Source organism: Chenopodium quinoa, unplaced genomic scaffold, assembly GCF_001683475.1.
Source record: "Chenopodium quinoa cultivar QQ74 unplaced genomic scaffold, ASM168347v1, whole genome shotgun sequence".
Lineage (NCBI taxonomy): Eukaryota > Viridiplantae > Streptophyta > Magnoliopsida > Caryophyllales > Amaranthaceae > Chenopodium > Chenopodium quinoa.
In genome coordinates, this window is record NW_018745684.1 from 7,447,511 (window position 1) to 7,474,471 (window position 26,961).

General features: G+C 34.9%; 2 protein-coding genes across 2 annotated transcripts; both read right to left on the bottom strand.

Annotated features, from left to right (window-relative positions):
- Nucleotides 1-89: 89 nt before the first annotated feature.
- LOC110717440 (la-related protein 6B-like) lies at nucleotides 90-12,379 on the bottom strand. Its single transcript, XM_021896139.1, has 10 exons — nucleotides 11,304-12,379; nucleotides 7,354-7,435; nucleotides 6,640-6,734; nucleotides 6,424-6,495; nucleotides 6,194-6,273; nucleotides 5,091-5,190; nucleotides 4,607-4,654; nucleotides 4,418-4,486; nucleotides 2,017-2,166; nucleotides 90-721 (listed from the first exon to the last, which is right to left on the bottom strand). Exons 1-10 carry the CDS (start codon nucleotides 11,928-11,930, stop codon nucleotides 458-460), a joined length of 1,587 nt encoding a protein of 528 aa, XP_021751831.1. The 5' UTR covers nucleotides 11,931-12,379; the 3' UTR covers nucleotides 90-457.
- A 925-nt stretch (nucleotides 12,380-13,304) lies between these two features.
- Nucleotides 13,305-25,481, bottom strand: LOC110717442 (inositol 1,3,4-trisphosphate 5/6-kinase 4-like). The gene is made up of 12 exons (XM_021896140.1): nucleotides 25,192-25,481; nucleotides 24,231-24,266; nucleotides 23,304-23,502; nucleotides 22,746-22,843; nucleotides 21,577-21,645; nucleotides 19,314-19,510; nucleotides 18,108-18,261; nucleotides 16,432-16,545; nucleotides 15,751-15,813; nucleotides 14,235-14,380; nucleotides 13,998-14,127; nucleotides 13,305-13,673 (listed from the first exon to the last, which is right to left on the bottom strand). Exons 1-12 carry the CDS (start codon nucleotides 25,324-25,326, stop codon nucleotides 13,500-13,502), a joined length of 1,515 nt encoding a protein of 504 aa, XP_021751832.1. The 5' UTR covers nucleotides 25,327-25,481; the 3' UTR covers nucleotides 13,305-13,499.
- Between the last annotated feature and the right edge of the window lie 1,480 nt (nucleotides 25,482-26,961).

The window sequence follows — 26,961 nt, forward strand, 5'->3', positions numbered from 1 at the left end:
AATTTTGTAAATCAACCTGATTAATTGGGTGCCGACAACAGCTACTTGGTATTTTTAGGTCATCTCTAGCCGAGAGAGAGAGAGAGAGAGGCGCCACAAATACATTACTTGCCTTTCATTGTAAGTTCTTCATTCACATCTCTACAGGTATATAATAATCCGAGGTTCTTGGTCTACTTTCTACATTTTTCTTTCTTTTTTTTTTTACCGGGGTTCATAAGAACAAATAGGCACAATACATTTTCGACATCATCTTTTCCTGGAAGTAAATGACACTCAAAGCACAACATAGGATTAAAAGCCAAACCAACAGTTCGCTCTAAAACCCTGCCATTAACCCACAAACAGAGCGGCAAAACTCCCCCTCACAAGCACCCAACACACAGCCACACACTGACATCGGAAGCACACGAAACTGAAAAACTCAGCAACCAAATGTGGGGCAGGAGGCTTATTTTTAAGCAGTTGTATTGACAGCAATTGGCCTCCCTCTGCCCATAGAAAACCCTCTGGTACCATCAGGCATACGAGGGCCAGGAGGCTGCTGCTTTGCTACAATAGGGTGCTCTGCGTTCATTGCATTGTTCACAGGTGGGGAGCCCACATGGTGCCCCCTACTATTTTGGTGATGATTATGAAGACCCCTTCCACGCCCCTTTCCGCGACCCCGATTACGACTCTTTTTCTGCCCACCCTCTTTTTCTGAGATTGGCTCCTCGGCCTGTTCAATGACAGAAAACTCTAATGATCAGCTGCTATAGATATATATAAGAAACTATTTATCAGCAGATTGCAACATCATTAGTCAAGGCCAGTGAAAAAAGCACCATGAACATACTACCAAGATATCAGAGATTTTAATGCAAAAAGAAAGAAGATTCAAAATTTGGAAACAGATGAAATAAAAAGAATCTCTGGTGTCAATTACAATTAAGACTGCTTAATTCAATTCTATTGCTATTCTCTACTTGATTAGTTATCAATAAATATCATAGAATCAATTAGTTTGATTCAATAACATTTTTTAAAACATAGCAATGCTATTTCACCAGGGACATGTGGACAATTGGATTTATACTTCACAATAGGACATAACAAAGTACTCCCTCTGTTTCATTATATAGATAAGCCTTAGCCAGCTAGCCCCTAATTTTGAGAGAGTAAAAAAAATATTTCATACTCCCTCAGTGTTTCAAGCAGTTGCCAAACTACGGAAACCACGAAAAATGAACATTAGAACCATGGATGTGGATACTTTTATTACTTTGAAGAGGAGAGAGATAGAGGATAAGGGATTTATTAAACACAATTGGGTCTCACAAAGCAGGATAGTAGATGATAAAAAATGAATAGAAAGTTGTCATAAAAGGAATAAGGTAAAAGTGTGTAGAACTTGGAAAAATGGATGAAACCGGAAAGTGAATAAATCTTAGGAAAACAGAGAAAATATTACTTGATTCCTATACCCTTGGTCTTACTCTTATATACTCTGCAATTCTGCATTCTCCAAACAGTTATGAGAAAAAGAAAGGGAAATTATGTAAAGCATAGCATTTGAAAGTGCCTTTAATTTTGTCAAGTGTTGTTATATACATTAAAACAATGAAGAGCTCTTATGGTTGAGACCAAAAAAAACTACATGAATCTTAGATACCCTAATTGTCGTTCATAGTTGGGTGTTAAAACCTGTATAATTTCTCTATTCCTAAAAGAGGGTTCATATTTGTGATCCACGTCAACCAGTGTAGGCCTGTTGGGGCTTCTCCATTCTCTTTTTTTTTTTTTTTTTTTTGGGGGGGTGGGGGTACATCACTGAAATAACATTTAGTTCATTTTAAATATATAATCTCATATATTCAACCAATGTAATCATTCAAAGTTCATAATGAAATTTTGACAAGAAAAAAGTGGATACTCTGGGACTAAAAAAGAAGAATTAGCTTCTACTTGTCTGGGTAGTGACCTAGTGATGACAACATCCACACAGATACAAGTTACAAAGAGAAGAATGCTTACTTGCTCATGAGAGTGGACATCAGAATGCCCAGAAAGGTTTTCTGATTGCTTTTCATTTTGGTTCTGCTCAGACGTGGATACATCTTCTTCTTCACATGTCACTTCACCTTCATTGCCAGATTTCTTTCCTCGTGCTTGTGCATTCTTAGACTGATAACCCCAGAAAATACAAAGATAAAAACAATAAGAAAACCCGGGACATTAACATGTAATACGGAGCTTAGCAAATTTAGAAACTCACATGACATCTATACTACGTAAACAGGGTACAAATGGTGTAAACTAGAGCTGTATCTTTTAACTCATTAATACTCAAACTCATCAATATTTTAAAATAGGGTACAAATGGTGTAAACTGGAACTGTATCTTTTAACTGGATAATTATACATAAAATCTGTGAAATATCATTTTTTTTAATAACCTCTATAGGTGTTCGGCAAACTAAACTTATACTTTTTCCGTTCCCCTAATATTGCAACAATACCTATTTTAGGAAGTTTAACAAATATTACAACATTACCATATATGCACATGCTATCTCTCCATCTCTCTCCTCATCACATGGGTCCTTATCTTTATTTCTCTCTATCTCTCTCATCATATATTCCATATATTACCCCCTTGTTGCAATATGACCTACAGCTTGGGGCACACTTTTTAAGGAAGAGGAGAGAGAGTGTGTGTTGGGTACATTTTAACCCTTGCTTATTTGTAAAGTACATTAATTAAGTAATTAAACCAACATTGAACAGCCCCATTATACCATTCACCAAACCCACCGGCACCACCGATACACCGTACCACCGACATTTATTCTTCAGATCCGCAAACCACCAGCCACCACCCATTATACTCATTTCACCACATCTAACCACTACCACAGTGCCATCCCACTAACCCATCTAAACCTCCAACATCACAAAATTGGCCTTGAATTGTTGAGAGAAGAAGAAGAAATTAAGAAATCAAACCACCACCAAGCATATGCAAATTTCCAGATCTCACCTCTTTTTCCTCTCTTTTGCCTTTTTCGATCTCCAAAACAACAACAATTATGGCGGTGGTTGCGCGGCGATGACAATGGGAGGTAGATGGGTTATGAAGAGGGGTTTAGGAGAGAGAATATAGAGTTGATGGTGAAGGTGGTGCCGTGGTGGTGTGAAGAAAATAAGATGGTAACGGAGAGAGTAAATAGATTGTGGCCTGTGGGTGACAGCGGTTGTGGTGGCTGGGGTTGTCATTCGATGAGGAGGGCGATGTTTTCTAGGGAGTATGTGGTTTTGGGAGGTTGGGTGGTGCTTTCGGTGGTGGTTCGGTGGATTGGGTGGTGGTTTGGTGGACAAGGGTGGCAGGTTTGAAGGTTTGGAGTTGGGTAGTACAGAACATAGGAGGGGTTTATTAGGAAGGAAGTGCGGTAGTGGGATTGGTTAATTATGGGTAATTAGTAAAGATAAACTTTCTATTTATAGTATAGGTCATCTAATATGACATTTCCTTTTTGGGAATGTTAGTCATCTAAATAAAAACGGAGGAAGTATATTGTATTCCCCTCATAATGGTAGATCCAAACTAGAAAAAAGTAAAATGTAGGTCTTATTTGCAGTTTTATATTGGAGATAAAAAAATTGATAACAAATAACTGTTTTTTATGTGGATCTTTGGGGAGAGCCAAGAAGGGATAGTGTATACAACAACAACAACAACAACAACAACAACAAAGGCTTAGTCCCAAAGTGATTTGGGGAAGAAGGGAATAAGGGATAATGTATACAAGGGAACAATCAATAATGTATAAATAGGAATAATGTATTTTGGCCAATACATATAGGATTAACTAGATAATTCGGTTTTTGAAATTTATAGTAATTGAAATACATAAGTCTCTGGAGAAATACAACTCAATAGTCAATCATAATAATATACAAATAATAACTTTAGGAGGAAAAATTTCCTTCAAAAAAACTCCACTTTAGTGTAGGTATACAACTATACAAGGGAATAACTCTATGAATGCATTTAACCAAAAAGAAGGAATATTTTACTGAATGGAGGGACAGAACAGAAACAAAAATTTGAACTGCTAGGCATGCTAGCACATCTATCTATATACCTATATTAAAGTGGAGTTTTTTGGAGGGAATTTTCCCTCTTAAATTTTTACCTTATTTTTTGAGCAAAATAAATAATTTACCCAGATATTTCATTATTTATATATTTATTATTATGATTGACTAATGAGTTACATTTTTCTAGAGACATCTATAGTTTAATTAGTATTACTATTGTATTAATTTCAAAAATCGAGAATGGTATTAGGAAACCTGCACACTTTTGGAATATGTCAATCAGAGAGGAGCCTTTAGAAAAAAAAGAAGGGAAATGGTATTAGGAAACATCTACCCCAGGTTTAAGCAATGAGCGAACTCTTAAGTTATTCCTCCAGTTACCCTCATCATTCAGCTCAGCAATCTGCAAAAGGTAAAAGATTTTAAAAAAAAATAAATAAATAGCTTCCAAGCAACTGTAGAAAGTAAAGGGAAAGCAAGTTTTCTCTGTGAGAGAAAACCTGAAAGGTGATCAGATTCATACCGCTTTTTCAGCCAGCTCAACTGTTTCATATTCCACAAATGCATGCAGCTAAACAACAGAAACAAAACAGTCAATCAAAACAACAGTCATTATAATATTAGCTCAGACAAAATGCAGATTAACTTCCAAATGTAACCAGTACAGTTTGTTGAACACATTTTGAATCTTTTTTTTTTATTTTTTTTTATTTTTAGCTACCATTGTATATTAAAACATTAAATTGGTGCCATGGAGAAAATATACTCACTTTGACTACCAACGTCACTCAGGATTAATCAATTTTTATAGTAATTACAATGTAAGATCCCTACCCAATATATTTTGGTTATTTTCATACTTTGTATCAAGCGACTCAAAACAGCAATGGACAAATGAACAGTCATAAGAATATTTTCTAGACATAGGACAGGAAAACCAAGACAATAAAAAATAAAAAATATGGTACAAGGAAATTGCATCCCAAGAACACAAGACTTTCAATTACCTTGTTGCAGTACAGCATATTATCGGTTTTTGATGGCCTAGACGCAGAGGAAGCACCATTGTTGGAAGGTTGAGGCTGACAGGTACGAATACTCTTCACACTGGAAAAGGAGAAAAAAAAAAACTCAGTTATTCATAGAAATTTTACTTGTAACTAACTCTCTCCGAAATGTATTCATTATGAATCTTCCAATCAAGTTCACTAGTAATTGTGCTATTCAGGTGTAAGGCTATGTTTAATTGACCTACTTTGTTGTTGTGTTATGATTTACACCTCAGAATCCTTCTGCTCCTAAATAGTAACATAATTTGCCTTGTTCAGCCATTTCTGAATGACTGAATCACTTCCTTATATGGCAAGAGTCTTCCTTCCTCAAACCCTATAAAACAAATCTAAAAACCAGTCCTGTATATTTGAAGGACGTACACACGTACCTAAGCAAGCATGGCATCAAACCACAAGATCTATGCTCAAGAGAAAATCTCCACCACCATTTTCCTGCCAAAGCAATATGTTTCCAAATCATCCTTCCAAATCCCAAACCTCTCATGGAGTCATGGACTTTCTAAATCCCATCTTACAAGATAATCCTTTCAATACTCAATCACCCTTTTAAACCCCAAACCTCTCATGGAATCATGGACTTTCTAAATCCCAACATACAAGATAATCCTTTCAATACTCCACAAGCTGGCAACAGGAAATCCAGCATCAACCTCTCAATTTTATGTGCAATACCAACCAGGGAATTCAAACAAAGATAATGGAGGGGTTCTAACAATCCTCTCAATTTATTTATAAAATATTACATATCGATTACCCCACTTGGCAAAGATGCGTAGCTATTTTCAAAGTTATTGAAGATGTAATATTTCCCATACTACGTACTATGTACTATTAATTTGCTTATTAATCTTTACCTAATAAAAATAATTCTCATATCATTATATTTGCACAAAAAATGCTTATTATTATTATTCATGATATTGTGTTAAAATTACAAAATTTAAAAAAAAAAAAAAAATTAGAATCTGATGTGAAATGATTACTATGGTCCAAATCATAAGTAATGAATTGTAAGCCTTTATAAGATAAATCAGTACCTTCCCACAGCTGAAAAAACCTTCATGAGCTTCTGGTGACAATGATCATCGGGTAAATTTTCAGCCACAATGATACGAGCCTATACATTAATGCCAATAAATCAAAATCATCAGATGTCAAGGAAACCAAGCCTACAGACACAAGACAGAAAACTTTCAAGTATAAAGGTAAAGCCCATCAGTTAATATAGAGATATAAGAAGCTTGCAAACATAAATCTAACTCCATACTTGCAGCTCTTCCATATCAGACCCAGTTAGAGGATGCAAGCGCTTCACTTTCTTCCCATCTTCACTAACTACCTGATGAGGCAGACAGCCATAAAAGATCAATGAGAAGCAGGGTGGATTATAATAGAAAATACAACAGCAGAAAACAAAACCATGACAAGGCAATACCACGCATTAACAAAGAAAGTAAGCTATCAAGGGAGATTTAGGACTTACAAGCTTTGTTGAGTTTCTTAGTATAGCTGCAAGCTGAGAATTACTGCTTATGAGAGCCTTAATCTTCTTAAAAGATGCAACCACTGATATTGGCACTACATAGGGAGTGTAACCAGGAAAAAGTCAAGAAAACAGGATAATTCATTAAAGTAAAAAGACTTCCAAAAGATTAACAAAAACAAAATGTATCCAGGGAAATTTCTACAGCACAGAAGTGATGAAATATTGTTACTCATCATAATAAAGACAACTTATTGAAGATCTGAATTAGGTAAACCGTGTGAAGAGGCTGCAAAGTCCAGGGTCTAACTAACTTAAACACTCAATGTTAGTGGTTACAAAATTTAAGCCAAATCAGCTTACACTTAGTTCATTTGCATTTACATTCACTAAAATCAAGAAGGATGTGATTTTTTTATTTTTTTATTTTTTTTGCAAATTTTGAAAATTGAAAGTGCATATTTTTTAAACAAAAAAGTGCAACATTAACTTAAATTTTTAAAGAGTGTGCAGCTTTTTATTATCAAGCTAATTATATTCCCCAAGAAATAGTCCTTTCAATAAACAAAGTAAAAAAAAATGCAAACTAAACTTAAAATATGCACACTTCATTCCAAAAATGTACTTGCATCCTTGTCATTTTACAAAAATAACATACATCTCACGGGATCTCTCCCCTATAAAGTAGATGATTAGAAGGTACAACAATCATACCAAATCCTTCAGGATCCTTGTTGATGAATCTTATTAGATGATCAGTAGTAGCCAGGTTCACATCACTGAAGTAATACTCCACCTAAAAATGCCTTCTTTCGTTAGACTGTGAAAGACCCAAACAATGAAAAAAATGTGCCATTGGTTGCATATTGAAACTACATGGATTTCAAGGACAAGAAAATAAAATTTACACAAGTTAAGATTATTCATAGCAAATGAAATTATGTTTTTGCAAGTTATAGCGCAAATGGTGACAAAGGTTGTACATATCCGTCAGACTTATTGGATGGAAAATATACAATCGAGTCTTAGGCTATGTTTAATTAACCTTATTTAAGTACCTATTACTTATTTCCGATCACATCAGAAAATATAGGTTCATATCACATCAGAAAAAATTAATATCATACTTAATCGCTTTATGTGCGATTTTTTACAGCTAAATATCTTTAATTTCGTAAAAAAAAAAATTACAAAAACTACATGTCTGATATATACACATAAGTACCTATTACTTATTTCAGATCACATTGGAAAAATTTCATATCATATCGTTTTATGCGTAATTTCTTATTGCCAAATATCTTTGGTTTCGTTAAAAAAAATTACAAAATTACATAATTGAAAAATACAAATTAATACATATTTGAAAAATACACATTGAGACAAATCTAATAAGATCTCATTTTATACATTTTTTCCTTATAGATTAGCTGACATATAAGGTCAAAGTTTAGTCAGACAAGATAAGAAAAAATAAGTTCATATCAAATCAGATAAAATAAGTTTAGATAAGATAAGCAAATATAAGGTGAACTAAACATAACCTTAAATGGACATATCACCTCTACATTACAGTTTATTAACCCCTTAAAAAAAAAGGAAGATTGTTGTTACACTCTTTCCCTATGTCACTGTACATATGAATAAACTATCACATAGTATTTTTTTTTAAAGGGTAATTATCTAATATAACATACCATCTTTGCTACTAATCACTAATTGAGAAATAAAGTTAATTAAACTATCTTGTAACGACATTTTTTTTTAAGTAACAACGAATTACAACCAAAGACACCAAGTCGTGCTAAAAATGGGTTAAGACAAAAAGGGTCCTACTCTCGAAGTCTCGAGCTAGAGAATAGAGAGTTTTGTACACCAAGAAAAAAAGGAAATGAAAATTTAAGTGGCTTTCAAATTTTAAATTGTGACTTTTAACATTAGGAACTCTTGACTCCTTTTATGATGAAATAACTTATCTGCAAAATTGACAAATGTCAAGTTCGGGACCTAACACTTGACTCCAGCATACAAAAGCTTCAAAAAAGAACTTAACCTTCACAACAACAATATCTACAAAAATTCCTAGTATTCTAACTTCCCACGTCACCAAGTACATAACCAAATTCCTAACAGAACCATCTTCCACACTTTACCAAACCAACAATTCTTCATCCTTATTTTCAAAATATAACTCAACATTAACATGAGCAATCTCTACAAAAACGCCTAGGATTTTATCTTTCCAACTGAATCACCAAATTCCTAACAGAACCATCTTCCACACTTTAGCAAGCCAACATTTCTTCATCCTTATTTTCCAGGCTACAAGAATGCCCTTACAAAACAAGTCTAATAGTGAGGACCAAAGAAACTGAATCTAAGTTTGAAGAGTTAAGATGCTTAACTAATTCTTTATGCTCCTCATTAGATCAAAAGAGAATCATCACTAGCTTCATCATAATTCAATTTATTGTAAGAGCAATTTCTTTCATCTACCTATGATCCTTTGCTCACCAGAACAAAATATAACATCTTATGGTAAGTAACATACACCTAGTGTCCAAGATGGTTCAAATAGTAAGTTCTAATATAAGGTTCTTCAAGATGAATATTATAAGTCACATTCTTGAAGAAATTTTGTTTTCTTGCTGCACTCATAAGAAAATTATTATACACAAGAGGTAGCAGAGTGATAAAATTAAACCATTCAAGACTTGGACAATAGCAAAATAAGCTCACTCTTTTCAAAGCTATTTCCTTCCAATTCCAATCCGCAAATCCTATTTAATTAACCAGCCCATATCATTTCACCTCCACTCAAACAAGCTTATATCAAAACTTTCTTTCAAGCATTCAAGCAATGTTGTGTCGTGGTCAGTGCCCTTACAAGTTACAACCACATCAATACAGAGACTTGTCTTTTTCTATCTGCTTCCCACATAAGTTTTCATGACACACATGGTGAATTCCACAATAACAGTACATATAGCTTCCTAGTTTGCACATATAGCTCCTACTTGATGACTCAGAAAATTCCACAATAACAGCACATATGGCTTCCTAGTTTGCACATCATAAATACCTGTAATGAATTAGGCTCAACCATTCACACATCCCAAAAACATCAACATTGTTAAACACTTAAACATACTTTGCCACACATTGCAATGCAGCGAGAGATCTGCTATCCCAGTCTTTAAGCTTGCTTTGTCACATAGAAGCATAATTCCCATACGCCTTATGAACTTGCTTATCTTTGCCACGCATTGCATTAACCAACAATATTCAATTGCTTCCTAACTTACTAAAGAAAAATACTTTTTCTAATTTTTACCACGATTTCTTAACATTTACCCTCATGGGACATCAACTTCAATATTTTTTTTTATACAAAAACTACTTCAAATGGAAAATTAGTCAAATTGGTATATAAAAAAACAATTATTTGCCATATTGGTATAAAAAATTCGCAAACATAATGGTAAATTTATAATGTGGTGCATAAGGAGTTGAGTTCCTTCATTTTACATGTTCAAGTTGTCATACTTCTCCCCTATATTTTCCCTTTCCTAACTAGAAAAATAAAAACACGGTCTACTTCAATCATTTCTCACCACACTTTACCAATTACCAGCCCACACTAGATGTGTCTATGCCTATACTACGACACCATCAGCCAAATTCCCCAAATCAAGGCTCCTCTTTATGACTATCAGACTATACCACTGAGAAGATTCCTTGCTCTTAATTTTCTTTACATCAACAACACAAAAATAGCCAAACAGGGAGCCACCTACAGACCTACCCAAAAATCAACATATTACCACCCAAGGTATCAAAACTCTAACAGTGAATGTCATACGGTGTTGTGGAGTAGGTGTAGCTTTTTTTAGTTTAGTGCTTTAGTCATGATAGCGGGGAGGAATAAAATATCTAAGTGTATTCTTTCAAAAAAAAAAAAAATCTAAGTGTACAAGTCATAAGTTGTAGGAAAATTGGGAAAATAGGCATAAAATTACTGTATACTTCATATAAAAATTTTCAACCCAAAAATGTGAATATATGCCTCTCATTACATATTAATGAACCAATGCCTACAATTCTTTTATACCAACATGGCAAAGAAATGAGTTTTTAGTCATACCAATGAATCAAATGTTTAATACAGCTATATAAGCAAGATACAATCCAACAAGCCTATCCGAGTATCTATTGATCCAAGATAATAAATCTGCTTAATAAAAATGATTTTGTATACAGCTTATTAACTTGGGCATGACCTAGACTAATTTTGATATACTAGCCTGTAAAACAAATGCTCCCTAAGAAATTTGTAAACAAGAAAAATGCCATCAGATACTACCAAATTCAATTCATAACACAATATTATAATCCTAATTTAGAAACAATTTCCCAATACGGACTATAACCACTAAAATATACTACTAAGTGCTTCATGAAAAATTGAAATTGTAATAACCCTTTTACATATCCAACTTCTTAAAAAAGGTTATGAATGAGTGAACAACTTATCTCTCAAACAACGCGTCACAGGATGATGAACATGTACATTACACCAGAACCAATATGTCAACATATACATACAGATTAACATTTAAATCAAGGTTAAATAGATTATGAACAGAAGAGTAGCAAATACACACCTGATTAATGAGTTTCTGAGTATTCTCATCAGACAACCCATTATGATTCTTTGCTGCACCATTACTCCCTTGTCCATGATCCTTATCCAACTTATGACCACCTTGACCTGCTCCATTCTGCTGCTCCCCGCTTCGATGATGCTTCGGTTGATTATGATGATGATTCCGATGCGAATCATTCCGATGATGATGATGCTGATGATCATGATGACTCTGATTATGCTGGTGTTGCTGGTGCTGCTGCTGATGCAGATGATTCAAGTGAGGCAACGGAATAAGCGGAAAAGGCGAGTTGACTTGCGGCGGAGGCGGAGGCGGAGGATAAACATGCACCAACGCCGGCGGCGGAGACGGCGACGGCGACGGAGATACGATCATCACTCTCGGATCACCACCACCAGCAACACCACCAATAACCGAGCTCGGCGGCGAAGGAATCGTCTTCTTTGGCTTAAACTCCGGCGCTTGAGCATTCAGTTTACTAAACGACGAGTTCCGAGACAACGACGACGAACCTGAGTCTTCTTCAACGGAGACGGTTTCAGGCGCCATAGAATCGGCTAATTGAGGTTGATCGGGAAGAGAAGGAGTAGAATCTAGGGTTTTTTCTGAGGTTTGATCCGCCATTGTTAGGGTTTTGAAGGGTTTAAGGGGGAGAGATTGACTCCCCCTAGAAGAGGAAAGACGAAAACTGGGGGAAGAGAGAGAAAGACAGTAGAGAGAGAAATCGGGGTGGAGGAAGATCGAGACACCGTTAATGGAGGTTTTATAGGGAGGAGAGAGAGAAGACGGCGAAGCCGGAGGACTGTGGAGGAGGAAGTGGAGTGGGGCCCAACAATTGGTTTTACTGATTTTTTTTTTTTTTTTTTTTGTTAAATTTTAATTTTTGATTTTGATTTTTTTTTTTTTATAAGGAAAAAAATTTTAAAAAGAAATGAGAAGTGGATTGAGTTATGAGAATGATTGGTGGTGCATAGATTGATTGGGACAAATGGGTAGGGACCCACTAATATGAAGAGGAGGGTAGTGATGAATAAATCTAAGTAGTGTGGTGTGTTTTATTTGATTGTCATTAACTCATAATAGTGGAGATCACATCATATAATTTCTATTTTCTGGTTTTGAATTGTTCTCTTTTTGATTAAGTTTTGTACATGTATGTACATAGCAAAATTAATCTTATCTAAAATGACTTTATTCATTTTTAAATTATTATGTTTAAAGTTGAATATTATGATTCGATATGACACCATTTGAGGATCGAAATAGTTGTCAATTTTATAATCAAATTGACTTGATTAATCATAAAAATTAATAACAGTTACATGTCTAAAGTTGAAACTAAAAACATTATAAAAATTAATCATCACATTTATCATATGATTGAATGTATGTTAACATTTTGTTGGAATTTTTTATACGTATTGTATCCATTTGTATGTATATTGTTTAAACAACTTGTGTACATGATCATCCATTGAAATGAGTTAATGAAGTATAAGATTACCTTACATGATTTAGATCATCAAGATACCCCTTTATGGACATTTATATTCATTTTTTACAAAGTTAAGTTATAACTATGAGAGAAGACTATCCTAACTTTTGTGCATTTTTCTTCGGGGGAAAAAAAAATAAAAAAATAAAAAAATTTGTCCCACCCATGTGATTTTCTCTTCGAATTGGCCTAGTAGGTTCGTTAGCACATCCGTCATTCTAACTTGGCACATTTGCTAATAGCGTAGGAGACAAGGAGTGTAGGACTAGGAGCTACCAAAGATAATAACTCATTTTTTTTTTTGAAAGAAAGAAACTCATTTAGGAGTTATATAAACTTAGTTACCTCCCTCCCTCATTAGATTGCATATTGTATGATTTGTATTTTTCACCAAAGTAATTTTTGTGTGAAAAATTCTTGAAACAAAAGCACCCCAGAAATTCGATCTTAGATGGGCAACACACACAATAAGAATGAAACTACTTCTGGAGATGCAATCAAGATAATACCAAACATGAAATCACCATTATAGAAATAAATTTCCTCAACAGCTTCACCAACATCCAAAATTCCACCCATGTTGCAACTAAAGGTAAAAAGCACAAGCACAAACATTACAGATTTGTTCACTTAACAGCGCTCTACCATTAATATGGAGACCTCCAGTAGACCAAATGCAGGACTCACATATATAGGATTCATGTTTCTTTGGTATCGACATTCTGAGGTTGGCTTATTGTCTGTTGTACCTCCTGAAACTTGTTTTTGATAGCATCCCAAAATGCAGGAATTGCTACATCATCCGGTACTTCCTTAAATGATGGCAAGTAGTTTACATCCACTATCACATGGTCTCCAGTACCTTCCTGAATCTGTTAACAGCCAGAACTATGTTATGATCAATAATCAATTATGATGCAGAAAGCGCAAAGTAAATTTGGCTCAAGCCTCTAACAGGGTGCATAAGGAAGGCTTTTCCATTCCTATACCATTCCCCCTTCTTCACTTCGCCAGCTACCAGGATTTAATATCCACTTCAGCGTTCAACCTACTAAGCAGTGGACGACTGAGAGAGCCAAGAGCCTAATGAACCCAATGAAGGGGTCCACCAGCCACCATACCTATCTTAAATACTTGTATGATTAGAGTTTAAAGTTAAGCTGGGAAGCATAAAGCCATGGTTTTTGAGTACTTACAACTACATCAAAGCCAAAGATGGTAAGATCAAGCTTTCCCCTAAGCAAATTTGCAGCATTTTTTACAAGCTCAAGGTCAACAGCTTCATCTCCAAACTGATTCTTTTCGGCAGTGGGTAGGGACTTCAAGCTGTGAAAGAAATTCACTCGGTTAGTTGCAGCTTTGCAGGAAATCATCTTTTCACACGCAACTTCATTAATTGGAAAGCATCATGGAAAGACCTAACGGTAGACTACCTGTCAAACACTAGAGGCTTTAACTGATTTGCTTGGGACAATTTCATCAACACATCTCCGTTAGGTGTAGACTTTTTGACTGCATGGAAGACTTTCTCCCCCAAGACATAGAATTTGAATAGTGTGGATGAATGATCTACATATTCCTGCATAATTCAGAATCTCATACTTAAAGACAAAAGAGAAGTACACAAGTAACATAAAAGAAATAAGATTACGGAAAAAAAAAAAAAAAAAAAAAAAAAAGTTGATAGCAAAGTTCATGCCAAAGCAGACTTTTTTACATTTAATAAATTTAAAAAGGGAACCACCTTGTAAAGTCCATGAGCCAAAATTTATTTCAATAAAGCTTGTATCCTCCTCGTTACAATAGAATAAACTGTTCTTAACAGAACCCATTATCAATCCTTCACACGCCAAAGCTCCAAAATTTTTAAAGAATCTGGACAATCCAAAACACATTATTGCCGAGTAATGCCTCAGCTCAGTTGTATCCGAACACACCAGTCACTGATTAAACATCACTCATCCACAAAGTTGAATCAGCTACAGATACCAATTGATAATAATCATTAAAGACAAAATGGGCAAGAGTTCTGAATAAGATTACTCCTGCTGCTGCAATGGTATCAGATAATGGAGGTTTCCAGATGTGTTGCTGAAATTGAATAAGATTATTCTATACATATATATAGAAGGAAAGAGCCGCAAAAGTGAAGGAAGGAATCTTAAAAGTGCAAGAAAGCAATGAAAGTAAGCAACATAAAGGGAGAAAAGGGAAGAGTGAAAGGCAAGGGACATAAATGAAATTTGAAAAGTCTCTTGCTTCTGAGGGTTGCCTACATAGAGGTTTCCTACTGTACCAAGTCCATACTTATAAAGAGTTCAGCGTACATGAGAGTTCCAAACAAGCTAATTTTCCACATTGTAAGACTGCTAGGTCATCTGCAAACTCTTCAATAAGCTCTTACCAATTGAAAGGCACCTGTGGATCACCTTTTTCATCAACCCCATTGTTTTCCTCATTGGAAGAAACATCAACTACCTATACAATGTTCAGGATGACCACCATCTCCAACACACTGAGCCAAGACCCTCAAACCTCTTCAATCTAAAATATTATTCATAGCAGCTACATTAATGGGAAAATCTTTTGCAAGACCCTAAAATTGCATAACTTATAGCCACAGCAACAATGCGTGCTCAACAAAAGCCACATCACTGAGTGTGCCCCATCTCAGCTTGCACCTCCTAATAGCATCTCTTACTACCTCATGCAAAGAACCATTGACATTGCCATATGCCACTTGTATTTGAGTATTATCAAACCCTAGCCATCTCAAGTATTCTCAGTGATATTGAAAAGGCATAATCCTTCTTTATTGAAAAATAATACAATTATTTGTGTTCTCCCTAGCCTTCACGTCCCTCATCCTTCCTCTCAAAGACAGAAAATGGGGCACACTAGGAGATAAGTGAAATTAAATAAAATTAAAGTGTTGTAAAATTTTCTCACCTGAATTACAGCCGGTAGCGGCACCTGGAGTTCCTTATAATCTTCTAAACTAAAGACGATTGCCTGTGAAATTTGTGTAAAAAATCAGAACAGTTGTAGCTCTCCTTTATATTGAAGAAAAAGGAGTCAGAACAATAATGAACTCCCAGTGAGCATTACAAATTAAAGCCAGATTGCCAGAGGAATTTTGCATGCTCTCTTATGTTCAAAGACAATTTTAAGCTTCAGTAAAAGCATCGTAAAACACAGATATTGTATGTATTATATATATTATGTGATGAGCTTTTCAATATATTTGGAAGCAAAACTAGTCTTGACTCAAATTTCGAGGGGAAACAAATGAAAGAAGCATGAATCAGTTTACTAAAAGAAAATTATTTCCCCTTGATCTACATGCTTAAACTATCGCTTCCATCATAATAATATGGCAAAATTTCAATAATTTTTTGCATGAAAAGAAAAATTACTCAAACTAAATGTCTGTGAAACCACGCCTACAAGCATGTGTGTCGAATTACTTCAACTAAATGTCTGCAAAAGCACAAGCGCACTAAATTTTAGAGCTATAAGCAACTGTCTCTGAAATTTTAGGGTTACAAATATAAGTTTCCCTATGTGCATGTGCATATGAGTTGAATTAAATTTATATACTGAATAAAACGATGATAACTAGCTTATTACCATACTGTGAGCACTTGATACGCCACACGCAACTTGAGGTTTCACTATGCTTGGAAGGGATACCTTAGCCTCCAATAGCTTATCTGTCAAACTAGGATCATTATAACTGTCAACCTGCATATTCAATCAACATCTTAGTTTTCTAGATAACTAACAAGAAAAGTCAGTTGACTATATTCTGTAAGTTACATGCATGTACTCAAAAATACATAAATCTATATGAGAAGCCTTTAATATCATGACTGCCAAGAACAAAAAAAAAAAAAAAAATCTGAAAATATGTTGCATTAGGATGATTTTTAATTATAAAGGGAGGAAAAGAAAGAACTGAAGATAGTATGAAAAGTTTTAAAGCAGAAAGCGGAGAACAGGTATACAAATCTCAATTTGATTATTTTGGGTAAATTAATTGCTATAACTGGGGAATCAATTTAGAACCAAGACATTGAAAAGCGAAGACATGTAAAAATCATTTGAGCTTCTATGATCATGGGCATGTCATTGTTCACAAACTAAAAGAAGCATATATGATAGAAGAACAGAACATCAAGTTCCAGCCAAAAGAAGAGATGAAATAAAAAAAGGAACTGTAGAACAGAAAATTGATGTTTGTGATTCCAGATAAGAGAAGAGCTGCACATAAAAAAAAAATAAAAAAAAAAACCCTCAAGTGAGGTAATTAGGGAGTGTCGACTGAATACATGCTAAAGTACACCTACACCAGACTTGAACCCAAGTCTGTAATTATTACTACTATTTTTTTTAAAAATAGCAAAACCAAATTCCCTGCAACCGGAAATGATTGATTGTTCTCATGCAAAAACGGTGGAATACTGATGCAACAATTATGGAGAAAAGTATGGTGAGGATGGTGCAAGTTAGGCATAGATATTAGCCACGGGACAAATGAAGGTTTTGATGTGTTCTACTGCAGAGGCAAATTTGGCTCTCTTTGGAATGTGATTAGCGTTAGCTATGGTATTTCTGAAAGAACCCTTAGAGGAAGACAGCTAGAGTGCCTAGAAGTACAATTCAATCATGAGCAAGGGGTGCTTTCTGAAACGCTATTCTGATTGGAGGGGGTTTGAGGAAATTGATAAGTTGTGTTTCATGTGATTGAAGTGGCTCAGTGTCTAGTTAGGCAGAATGGGAATAACTCAAAACTCTCATAATGCCTACTAATTTAATTTAGTTAGTCTGTTTGAATATAGGAGTATCCAGACTCCAGAGGCTGACTCTGACACAATGACTGATGATTTTGGAAATTATCTTACTATTGGAAAAAGTGGATCGCACACTAAGACTCTAAATGCTTCAAATAAAACCAATACATGCATTAAATAACACTTTTCATTCAACAAAAATGAAAGCAATTTTTCAAACTTTTATTTAGTACTACGTAGAAGATTTCACTAGGAAAAGTAGGTTCATAATAATGGATTCACATGCAATAAATCATTTATGTGCCATTCTCAATTAATTGAGCATATAACAGACAGAGTGACTAATTAATTCAGCTTGATAATTCGAAGTACCAGAGGTGCACATAATGCTATATCTTAAGAAAATGAGGGCATTATGTTCACTCCCTTAACCAATTGAATTCTATATCTATTGCATATTGATGTCTATCTAATTCAACATAATCATTCAGAGAACAGGAGATAACATCATACCTTGAGAAAATGGGCACCCCTAATCTTTGAGAAGCCTTCCTTGTTCAGATCCTCCAACCCAAGTAGAAGATATTGGATCTTGAGCCGATCCAAAACAGGATAGATATTATTGAACGGATCAATAACACAACAGTGAGGATGACTCGGCAAGGTCCTGTGTGTCAACATGCTAGAGAACTACATCAACTGCACTACAGTTGAAGTCGTCAAGAACCAAAAGGTACTCTTTTTGCACATCTTATTCACTTCAATAAAGTTTAAGAACAAAAGACTCCTGCCATTTATAGCATTTTTTTTATTTTTTTTATATTTTTTTAAAGTTGGTAACACTTTGATGTTACCAAAATCTACCATTATATCAATTCACTAATGTACCATTAAACCATATAAAACAATTTTACCATCTCTTGATACAGCCAAAAAAAAAAAATATTATCATTTAATTTTGGACAGAGAGTGTATCAGCTATCAACGTCATTTCTCTTTAAGTAGAAAGTTGTGCATTGGCCCCAGCAATCAAGGGTAACAAGTATCGAAAAGGCTCAATAGAATGCATTACACAAGCTCATGAAGCGAATCTAGACCACCAAAAGTTCTCAAGGCAATATCTAGGTTTAAGGTGAGAAAAAGAGATAGTTTTCAGATAATTATCTACTCGATCTATGTCCCCTTCTCGTCGCAACTTCATACTGCTATAAGCTGTTTATATCAAACAGTATTTTCCAACTCCACGCCTTCAACTTGTCTTTCTATTTGTTCCTTCACCTATGGTTTCTTTGTTACTATGACCAAATACATACCACTTCCTTCACCATAATAACATTCGCAGATGACAAACAAAACCAGCATCAAATTATTCAGAAAAGCAAACATCCAGAGAGAAATATATTGCAGAGTTAATGGGTAAGTTTAGAGGCCAGGCGAAAACATGGGAAATCAAACAAAAAGAAATTTATACATAACCGGAACTCGTCTCCAATTATTGTGACAATAAAAAGTTTAAAAAGTTCACATCCCTTTTTGTCACAACTGATCTGTCAGTTTTTAGAGAAATTGGCCATGCAATATATTAACAAAAGTAATGCTAGAAAGGGGCTAATTAGCATTTAAAAGAGGCGTGTTAGAAGACAAAAAAGACTAAATGTTAAAAGGCCCAAGTCAGATTAGAGATAAAAGCCATATCATCTTCAAAAAAAAGAGAAGTACCTTCTCAATTCTTCCATACCATTTGTGTAGGTAATTTTTGGGGCAAGTGACAAGTTCAGCTCAACAGATAAAATTTCGTCAGTTGCTTTATGAAGTATTACATCAATTTCTTGCAGCTGCAATGGTATGGAAAGATCGTAACTGAGGGGCAGAAACATCAAATCATGCTGGATTGAATACAGTGGAAATGCACCTCTCTGCCAAATGGAACATACATGCTTCACTTAGTATGGGAGGAGAAAATAATCTGCAGAAAAGATACGAGCAGAAAACACAGCATGTCAATCCCAACAGTCACCTCATCACCAAATGGAACCTATGCTAACCCCCACAATATCAAATTCTCCGTGTCATGTGCACACAAGTTTCTATGTAATACAAGCAGTCATCAATATACTATTAAAAAGTTGATTAGATCATCCTGAAAATTAGATTTCACTGTGCTGCAAAAAATTGAAGAGGAAAGTAAAATTACAGCACCAGATGAACATCTTACACCGCTTTCTTTCCAAAGGACACGCTTGTAACATATTATGCTGAAGTTCAGGGGTCAAGACGAGCAAAGAAAAATTTAGCAAAGCCTTACAAACTATGATTTATTAATGGAATGAGGGACTCCATTGATTCCATCCCTTCCCTCTGTGTTTGCAGATATGAATTAAGATACAAATTAAAGGTGAAAATAAAAATCAATAGTGTTTTAAGCACCTGGTAAGACTATTAAGTCATAGCTAACGGTTCCTACTTTCTAAAATTTAATGAAAACCAAATAGCCAATATATACCAAAGGAAAAGTGATACAAAATCAATAAGTCAATCCCAAGTAAGTTTTTTAAACAATACTCATTGAAGTTACAAATACAAGCAATGACAGCATTGAGCAAATGAAGAACAATATATCATACTGTCAATCCAAAGGGAATACTAAAATATCACTCGTAAATTTACAGATGCTAGACTGATAACAAGGAGCATCTGCTTTCAGTCAAGAATCTTGTATGGATCAAGTTAGAATTGCAGTTGCAATTATGATTAACAAAGCAGTTGCCTCTCATGGAAGCATAGTTCATCGCAGTGGTGCAAAAGAGTTACAGTTGATGTGGTATGATTTTTATCATTGGTTGTATGACTTGTATCGCCTTATCAGGCTTGTATCTGCTGTATCCACCGATATGGACCTGCTATGAGTGGCCCTCTATAAAGTGGACTAGCTGAAAGTCTGATATCAGCAATATGTTTCAGTTGAATCGTATTATTTGCATATTGGCTGATTACTTATCACCCACAATATACTTCTTTCTGAGCAAGTAAAATTTTAATTAATTAATTAAAATGAACAATGGTACAGACAAAGAAGTAAGGTGTACATAACAAAATCGATGTGGGAATATAGTGAGCAATCCTCTGCTTTACATCATCGATGTGTCCAATAAAATCAATGTAATAAAATCACCCTAAGCCCTTAACTCTTTGCTTTGTGATTGGCAACATATTAAAATGCGATTACACAGTATTTTTTTATTAAGATCTTATCATTAACATCAGAACAAAATATTAGAGAGCACCATATAGAGAACCATGAGAATTGTAAGCATTTAACTTTTTTTGTGAACAATATTAAAATCTACAATCAAGACTAAGTCTTTCTCTTTCCTTATACACCAGAAGATCCATCAACTAGGGTTGAGATGATCCCTAGTGTAATTCCAAATTTCCAATGCCATTAACTATTTCTTTATCTCCCCCTATAAATTAAATCATCCATATTAATCTTTGTCTAGAATTGTGAGTAAATTGTCTGAACTAATGATAGTAGGTACTGAAGTGAACCCAAGAATATTGAATCTTGATCCGTTAGAAATTTCTAACTAAAAGTTTGAACTTTTTCTAAGATCAATAAAATAAATAGTTGCTAGGAATTAGGGATGTTGCTTTCAATGTATCTTATGTGTTGGATCTATTATTCATAGAAGGTTTTTTATTTTTTTTATTTTTTTTTTAAAGGTTTTTAGAAGAGAATATTTGGTAGTGAAAAGGCATTATGAGAATACTTCTACCACAAATTCTTTCATACTGATTTTGTTGTTTGGGATTTCATACAGCTAGTGCTTGATTTAATTAAATCACTTTACCGTTTATTACTGTATATGTATTAACAACACAGATCATAATATAGATTAGTTAAAAGCATAATGTATCTAAACCTTATCGAATGTCATGAAGTTGCACCAACTGCTCTATCTCCAGACAATTTGAAGCTCACCTTAGCAAAATCTGCTTGCCGGGAGGGCTTCATACAGTAGCCAACTGTTATAGCCTCTTTGGAAGCTACCTGTTCACAATATATTTTCAGAAGTGATCAGCATAGTGTTTCATCTTCCCCTCACCCCCAAATAAAATTGAACAGAATACATCAGTGTTACTAAATTTCCAGCAAAGGTATCTGCAATAGGATTATGCCTCTTTTTTCATATAATTAATATTAAACAGCATGCTGATCATAGGATTTGGAAAATGCAGGTGACCAAATACAGAATAATAAAACCCAAAACGGCCAAAGAAAATTCTAGCAACCTTCGTCGACTTTAGTTAACAGTATTATGATGACATTCTAAATGGTCTTCAGAGGAAGAAATGAAGATAGAAGAGAACTGGCAGAAGACGATGAAGGAGAGGAGTATACAAAATGTGCAAAGTTGTGCATCAAGTTCAATTCCAATTGCCAATTCTGCAAATCAGAAGTAGGTATACAGAAAAAAATCCAAGAAGGGGATACCAAGAAACTAGAAATTAAATTGATTTATTTACTAAATGTCTACCGACACTGAATCGTAGCAGAGTCCTAACAGGATAACAAAACCATTACTTTCAATTGAATGAGAGGCTATAATGCACCACGTCTATTGACTTCCACTCATATGGACTCCCTCTTCCATACATCAACTCTTCAAGTATTTGATGTCCAAAATTACCCTTGCCCACAACATGAAGAAAGAGTAGAGAAAAAACAAAAGAAGATGCCAGAAACCAAACGCTAATCACTGTTCTCTTGGTCGTCATACAAAAGCCCAACAGATTAGCAACCAACACCTTATCTATTCATTATCCTTTGCAGCTTTGAAGCTTCCAACGTTGAGACTTTGAAAAAAAATATCAAACCAACAACAGTCCATGCAATTTAATTTTCTATAGACTTCTATATTTTCAAACAAAGGTAGTAGGGAATTATGGTATAGCAAGTCATTTCCATGTCATATATAACCACTAAATAATTCATTATCATGGAAAGGGAGAGTGATACTAGCCCCAGCAAAGGTATTCACAGGATTATGGTTTAACAAATGATTTCAATGTGCCACAGAGCCACTATATGATACCTTTATATGGAAAAGGAAAAACTAATACTTGCCCAAGCAATTATATATGCCAAACCTTTTTGTTCAAGCAGCACAAAGTCAAAGGAAGCTCTTCCAGTTTCTTGACATAATGGGCACTTGGATGCTTTTTTGTATCGCCTCCAGTATCAACATCTGCAGGTAAAAATGGAAACATTGTGACCAACTAAAGGAAACCTCAACATGCACAGTGATCAGCAATTCAGTTTTACCAGCCATTCCAACTTATTTCACAAAAGGAGGCAAAAGAAAAAAATGATACTGATGAATGTTAATTGTGAGATATAATGAGACACATGGGAAATCATATGCGTCAAGTGGACATCCAAGCCAGAATGTGCTCAGCTCCTATTTTCTAGAGATTGCTACTTCATGATCTCATCAAACCTAATTTTATCAAAATTTAAGAAACTACATTATTTTTTCTTCATTTCACAAGAGGTGCAACACAACACGTGTAACAGCAGCTTAAATCTATGCTTTGTTGCACACATTCGCCAATTGTTGTCTGGTAGAACTCTCTATTGTTGCCAACAAATATCCATTGCCTAGTTATAAATAATATACAGTAAACTGTAAAGGAGAGTATGCTCACCAAGTATACTTAGTAAAAACCCACGTTCGTATAGCTTAAGACAATGATCCACTTTCTTACTGGAGAGTACAAACAAAACATCTTTTCCAACATCATCCCAAGCTACAGCAATTTCATTCATAAGAACTTCCACAGCAGAAATACTGACTTTAAAACAATCGAATGAATATACTTCTGACATCTTTTCTAGAAGATTGACCTGCACCACAAAGAAAAACAAAGAAACATAGATGAATGAGAACTGCAGAATCTATGGTCAAACATGAGCATGAGGACACCCATCTAGTTTTAGCAGAAATGCGTACAGCTGCTGAAAAGGATAGTATCTTCAGGCCTAAAAGTAAAGAGTGAACAGTACTATAGCATAACTGTCAAGGAATGAAACTAATTCTAAAGTATTCCCATTCTGCAAATTACAGTTTAAACCTTCTTCAGGGCAATCAAAACACAGAAAAATATCATACTTCAGAATATACTCCATAATTAGCGTTAGGAGGATACTGCAGAGGCCATACCACCATAGTAGGACAAGAGTTCAAAGGATCATCTTTTACTTTCAAGCCATCAATTCGATCTCAACTCTATTTTCTCAGCTTAATTTGAAATGACATATACAAATGTGCATTCATTATAAGATCAATATGAGAACAATCATTGTGTAACAGTATACCTAATCTTTAGCCAAAAAAGTAAACACTAACAAAAATAGTGATTACTTTCACCTGTATGAGCACCTGTTTACAACAGTGTGACTAGCAAACAGGCATAGAGTTAATATAAAAGTAGTTGCACAAGTTTATTATATGTTTACGACAATAATTCTAATTATTTCTTCAGATTAACTGCAGAGAGTCAAGTTTCTGAAGCCCTGATAAGTACTCAAACAGACATAGTCATCCTAGACAGAAGTTCAAAGCACGCACAAACCTTATCGATTGAAAGATCCTCTCCGAAAAGAATTCCCTGCAAGAATAAATAGATCTTATAGTCTGCTTAAAGTTTGAACACAAAAAGAAAGAACAGAACCTAAACCAGGAAACTTTTATAAATATAGAATCTGGACTTCAAAATCAGGAATGTCATTCAATTATAATGAATTGCACATAAATCTCATGAAAAACTTCCTCAAAAAAAAAAAAAAAAAAAAAAAAAAAAAAAAAAAAAAGGAAAAGTTCTAATGAAAAATCAGGAGTAGATAAAAGTTCAAGGATCTCCTTTCTATTCAAATTCCTATCATTCCACTCCTACATATTTGACATAGCTCTTCAAAAAGAAAGCCTCTCTTTTAATCCGCTACGTTAAGTTCAGTTATATTCATCAAATCGGCTTTTCCATCGTAAGGCATCATCTAGAACAACACACAATACTTCTTGTCCATTTGATTCATGTAATAATTCATCCAGTCCAAATTAATTACAAAACTTGAATTAAACGATTTCAAACTCCGTTGATCTAAAAGTAGTTGTGACTTTTCACTTGTGAAACTGCCCTGACGCATTTCATAAATAAATAAAAAAGACAATTTCTCAAAATTACCATTTATGTATTCAGTTGGATCATTCATACGTACTAGTCAGTGGAGCACAATGAGAAATCTAAGCATAGACCAGTACTACATCACTTAAGGCATCAACATCATCCGTACATTCTAAAATAGTATGCGCGACCACTAACCCCAAACGAACAAACGAACTACATAAATTTTCAACAAAAAGTAATTTCATCTAAAATTGATATTCAACATTTCAACGCATATGATCAAATGCAATTGCATGCAATTGAATAATCAGAGCTAAAATCAATCTAACCAGCAGTATAGGAGAACCAAAACATCCAAAAACACAATTCACAACTACAATATAAAATTGATGACGAGTGAGACGACAACCTTACGGAATTGGGAAAAATGGAGGGCGCAAAAGAGGAAATCAGCACCAGAACGAAGAGTAGGAGCGGCATTACCATCGCAGTCATCGGCAAGAAGAATTGAAGCGTCCAAAATCAGTGCTCGCACACCACCCATTTTCTCTCTCTTACTGATTGTTTGCAAATTGGTACTCGGAAGAAGAGAGAGAATGGAGTCTACCGGACCGGAAATTCGTACGCTACATAAGATTCTAAGACCTCATGGGCGGACCGACCAAGAGCACAAACCATGTTTTAAAAAATGCAACAATATTGTCTAATTGTTGGTTGTTAGTAGCTTGTTAGACGTGTGTTTGGCAAAATGTAGCCGTAGAAGTAATTGTTAGTGTTAGTCGTGGTAGGAGTTGACTAGTTGTTAGTTATATGTGTAGCTGTTTGCTGTCAATCAGCGGTTAGTTGTGAAAATAAATAATTAAGTATTAGTGTTTGGTAAAATAGTTGTTAACTAACTATTAGCTATAAAATTCTAAAAATATAAAGAAAAATTTCAACGGCAACCTAGCTTTTCAATATAGCTAATAATATTAACTTTTCACAAAAGCTATTTCAACCACTAAACTCTACTCCCACCATTACCTTACCAAACACTCAGGGATCGTTTGGTTCGCAAAGTGGAATCGGAATGAAATGGGGAAAGGGTATGGAGGAGAATGGAATAAAACCCTTGAAATTTAGGGTGTTGTTTGTAAAAAAAAAAAGGAATGATTCCATAGAACCACCACCACAACACCACCATTTAGGGTTTTTTTTTACTCTTTTTTCTGGAATTTGGTTGTTTGGAATTCCGGCGGCGACCAGCGAGGTCGGGGGAGAGCCGACGAAGGTGGAGCGAGGTCAGGGGAGAGCCGGCGAAGGTGGAGCGAGGTCGGGGGAGGTGAAGCGAAGGTCGGGGAGAGCCGGCGAAGGTGAAGCGAAGGTCGGGGAGAGCCGGCGACCATCCGGCGAGGTGTGACTACAGTCCGGTGGTGGGATGTGGGTATGGTGGTGGTTGGAGAAAGGGAATGGTAAAAGTTGGGGGTGGGGAATGGGGGTGGACTAATTTTGGGTAAACCCAAAAATAAAAAAGGGGAAAGGGAATGAAAGAATGTTGCGAACAAACGACAACAAAGGGATTCATTCCCTTCCCCTTTGTTTAAACCCCCCAACCAAACGCCCCCTCATATTTTTTTACTAAGTAATGGTTTGAATAAGTCAAACCATTAAAAGTTACTCAAAAGGTACTGTCAAACACGCCCTTAATATGCATCGTTTTTCTTTTGAATTTGAAATTGTTAGCTTCCATCTCACTGTGTAATCTATTAACTATTAGTAAAACAAAACATTGCTGAAATTATCAACCCTTAAAAATATCTATATAAAATTCAATTAACCAATCTCTCCTAAATTATATTTTCACATACCTAATTTGTTTGACGTTTGACTGTGGGTTCAATTTTTTTTACTTTCCAACGTAACAAAATTTGCAAGAAAAATTAATTCTAACGTGTAAAAATATGAATAGTACAAGATTTGAACACACAACCTTAAGTTAAGTTTAAGAACTAACGTGTTAGCCAGTAAGCTATCACCATATTATATGTCATTCTACCAAAATAAAATATAGATAAGACTTTCAATCATGGAAAAGACTAGTTTTCATAATTAAATGAGTGCATTGAAAACTTTGTGACCTAAATAGTCGATATCCTGATAAGTTTGCATGTTGTATGTCATCGCTGCAATGTAATTCACT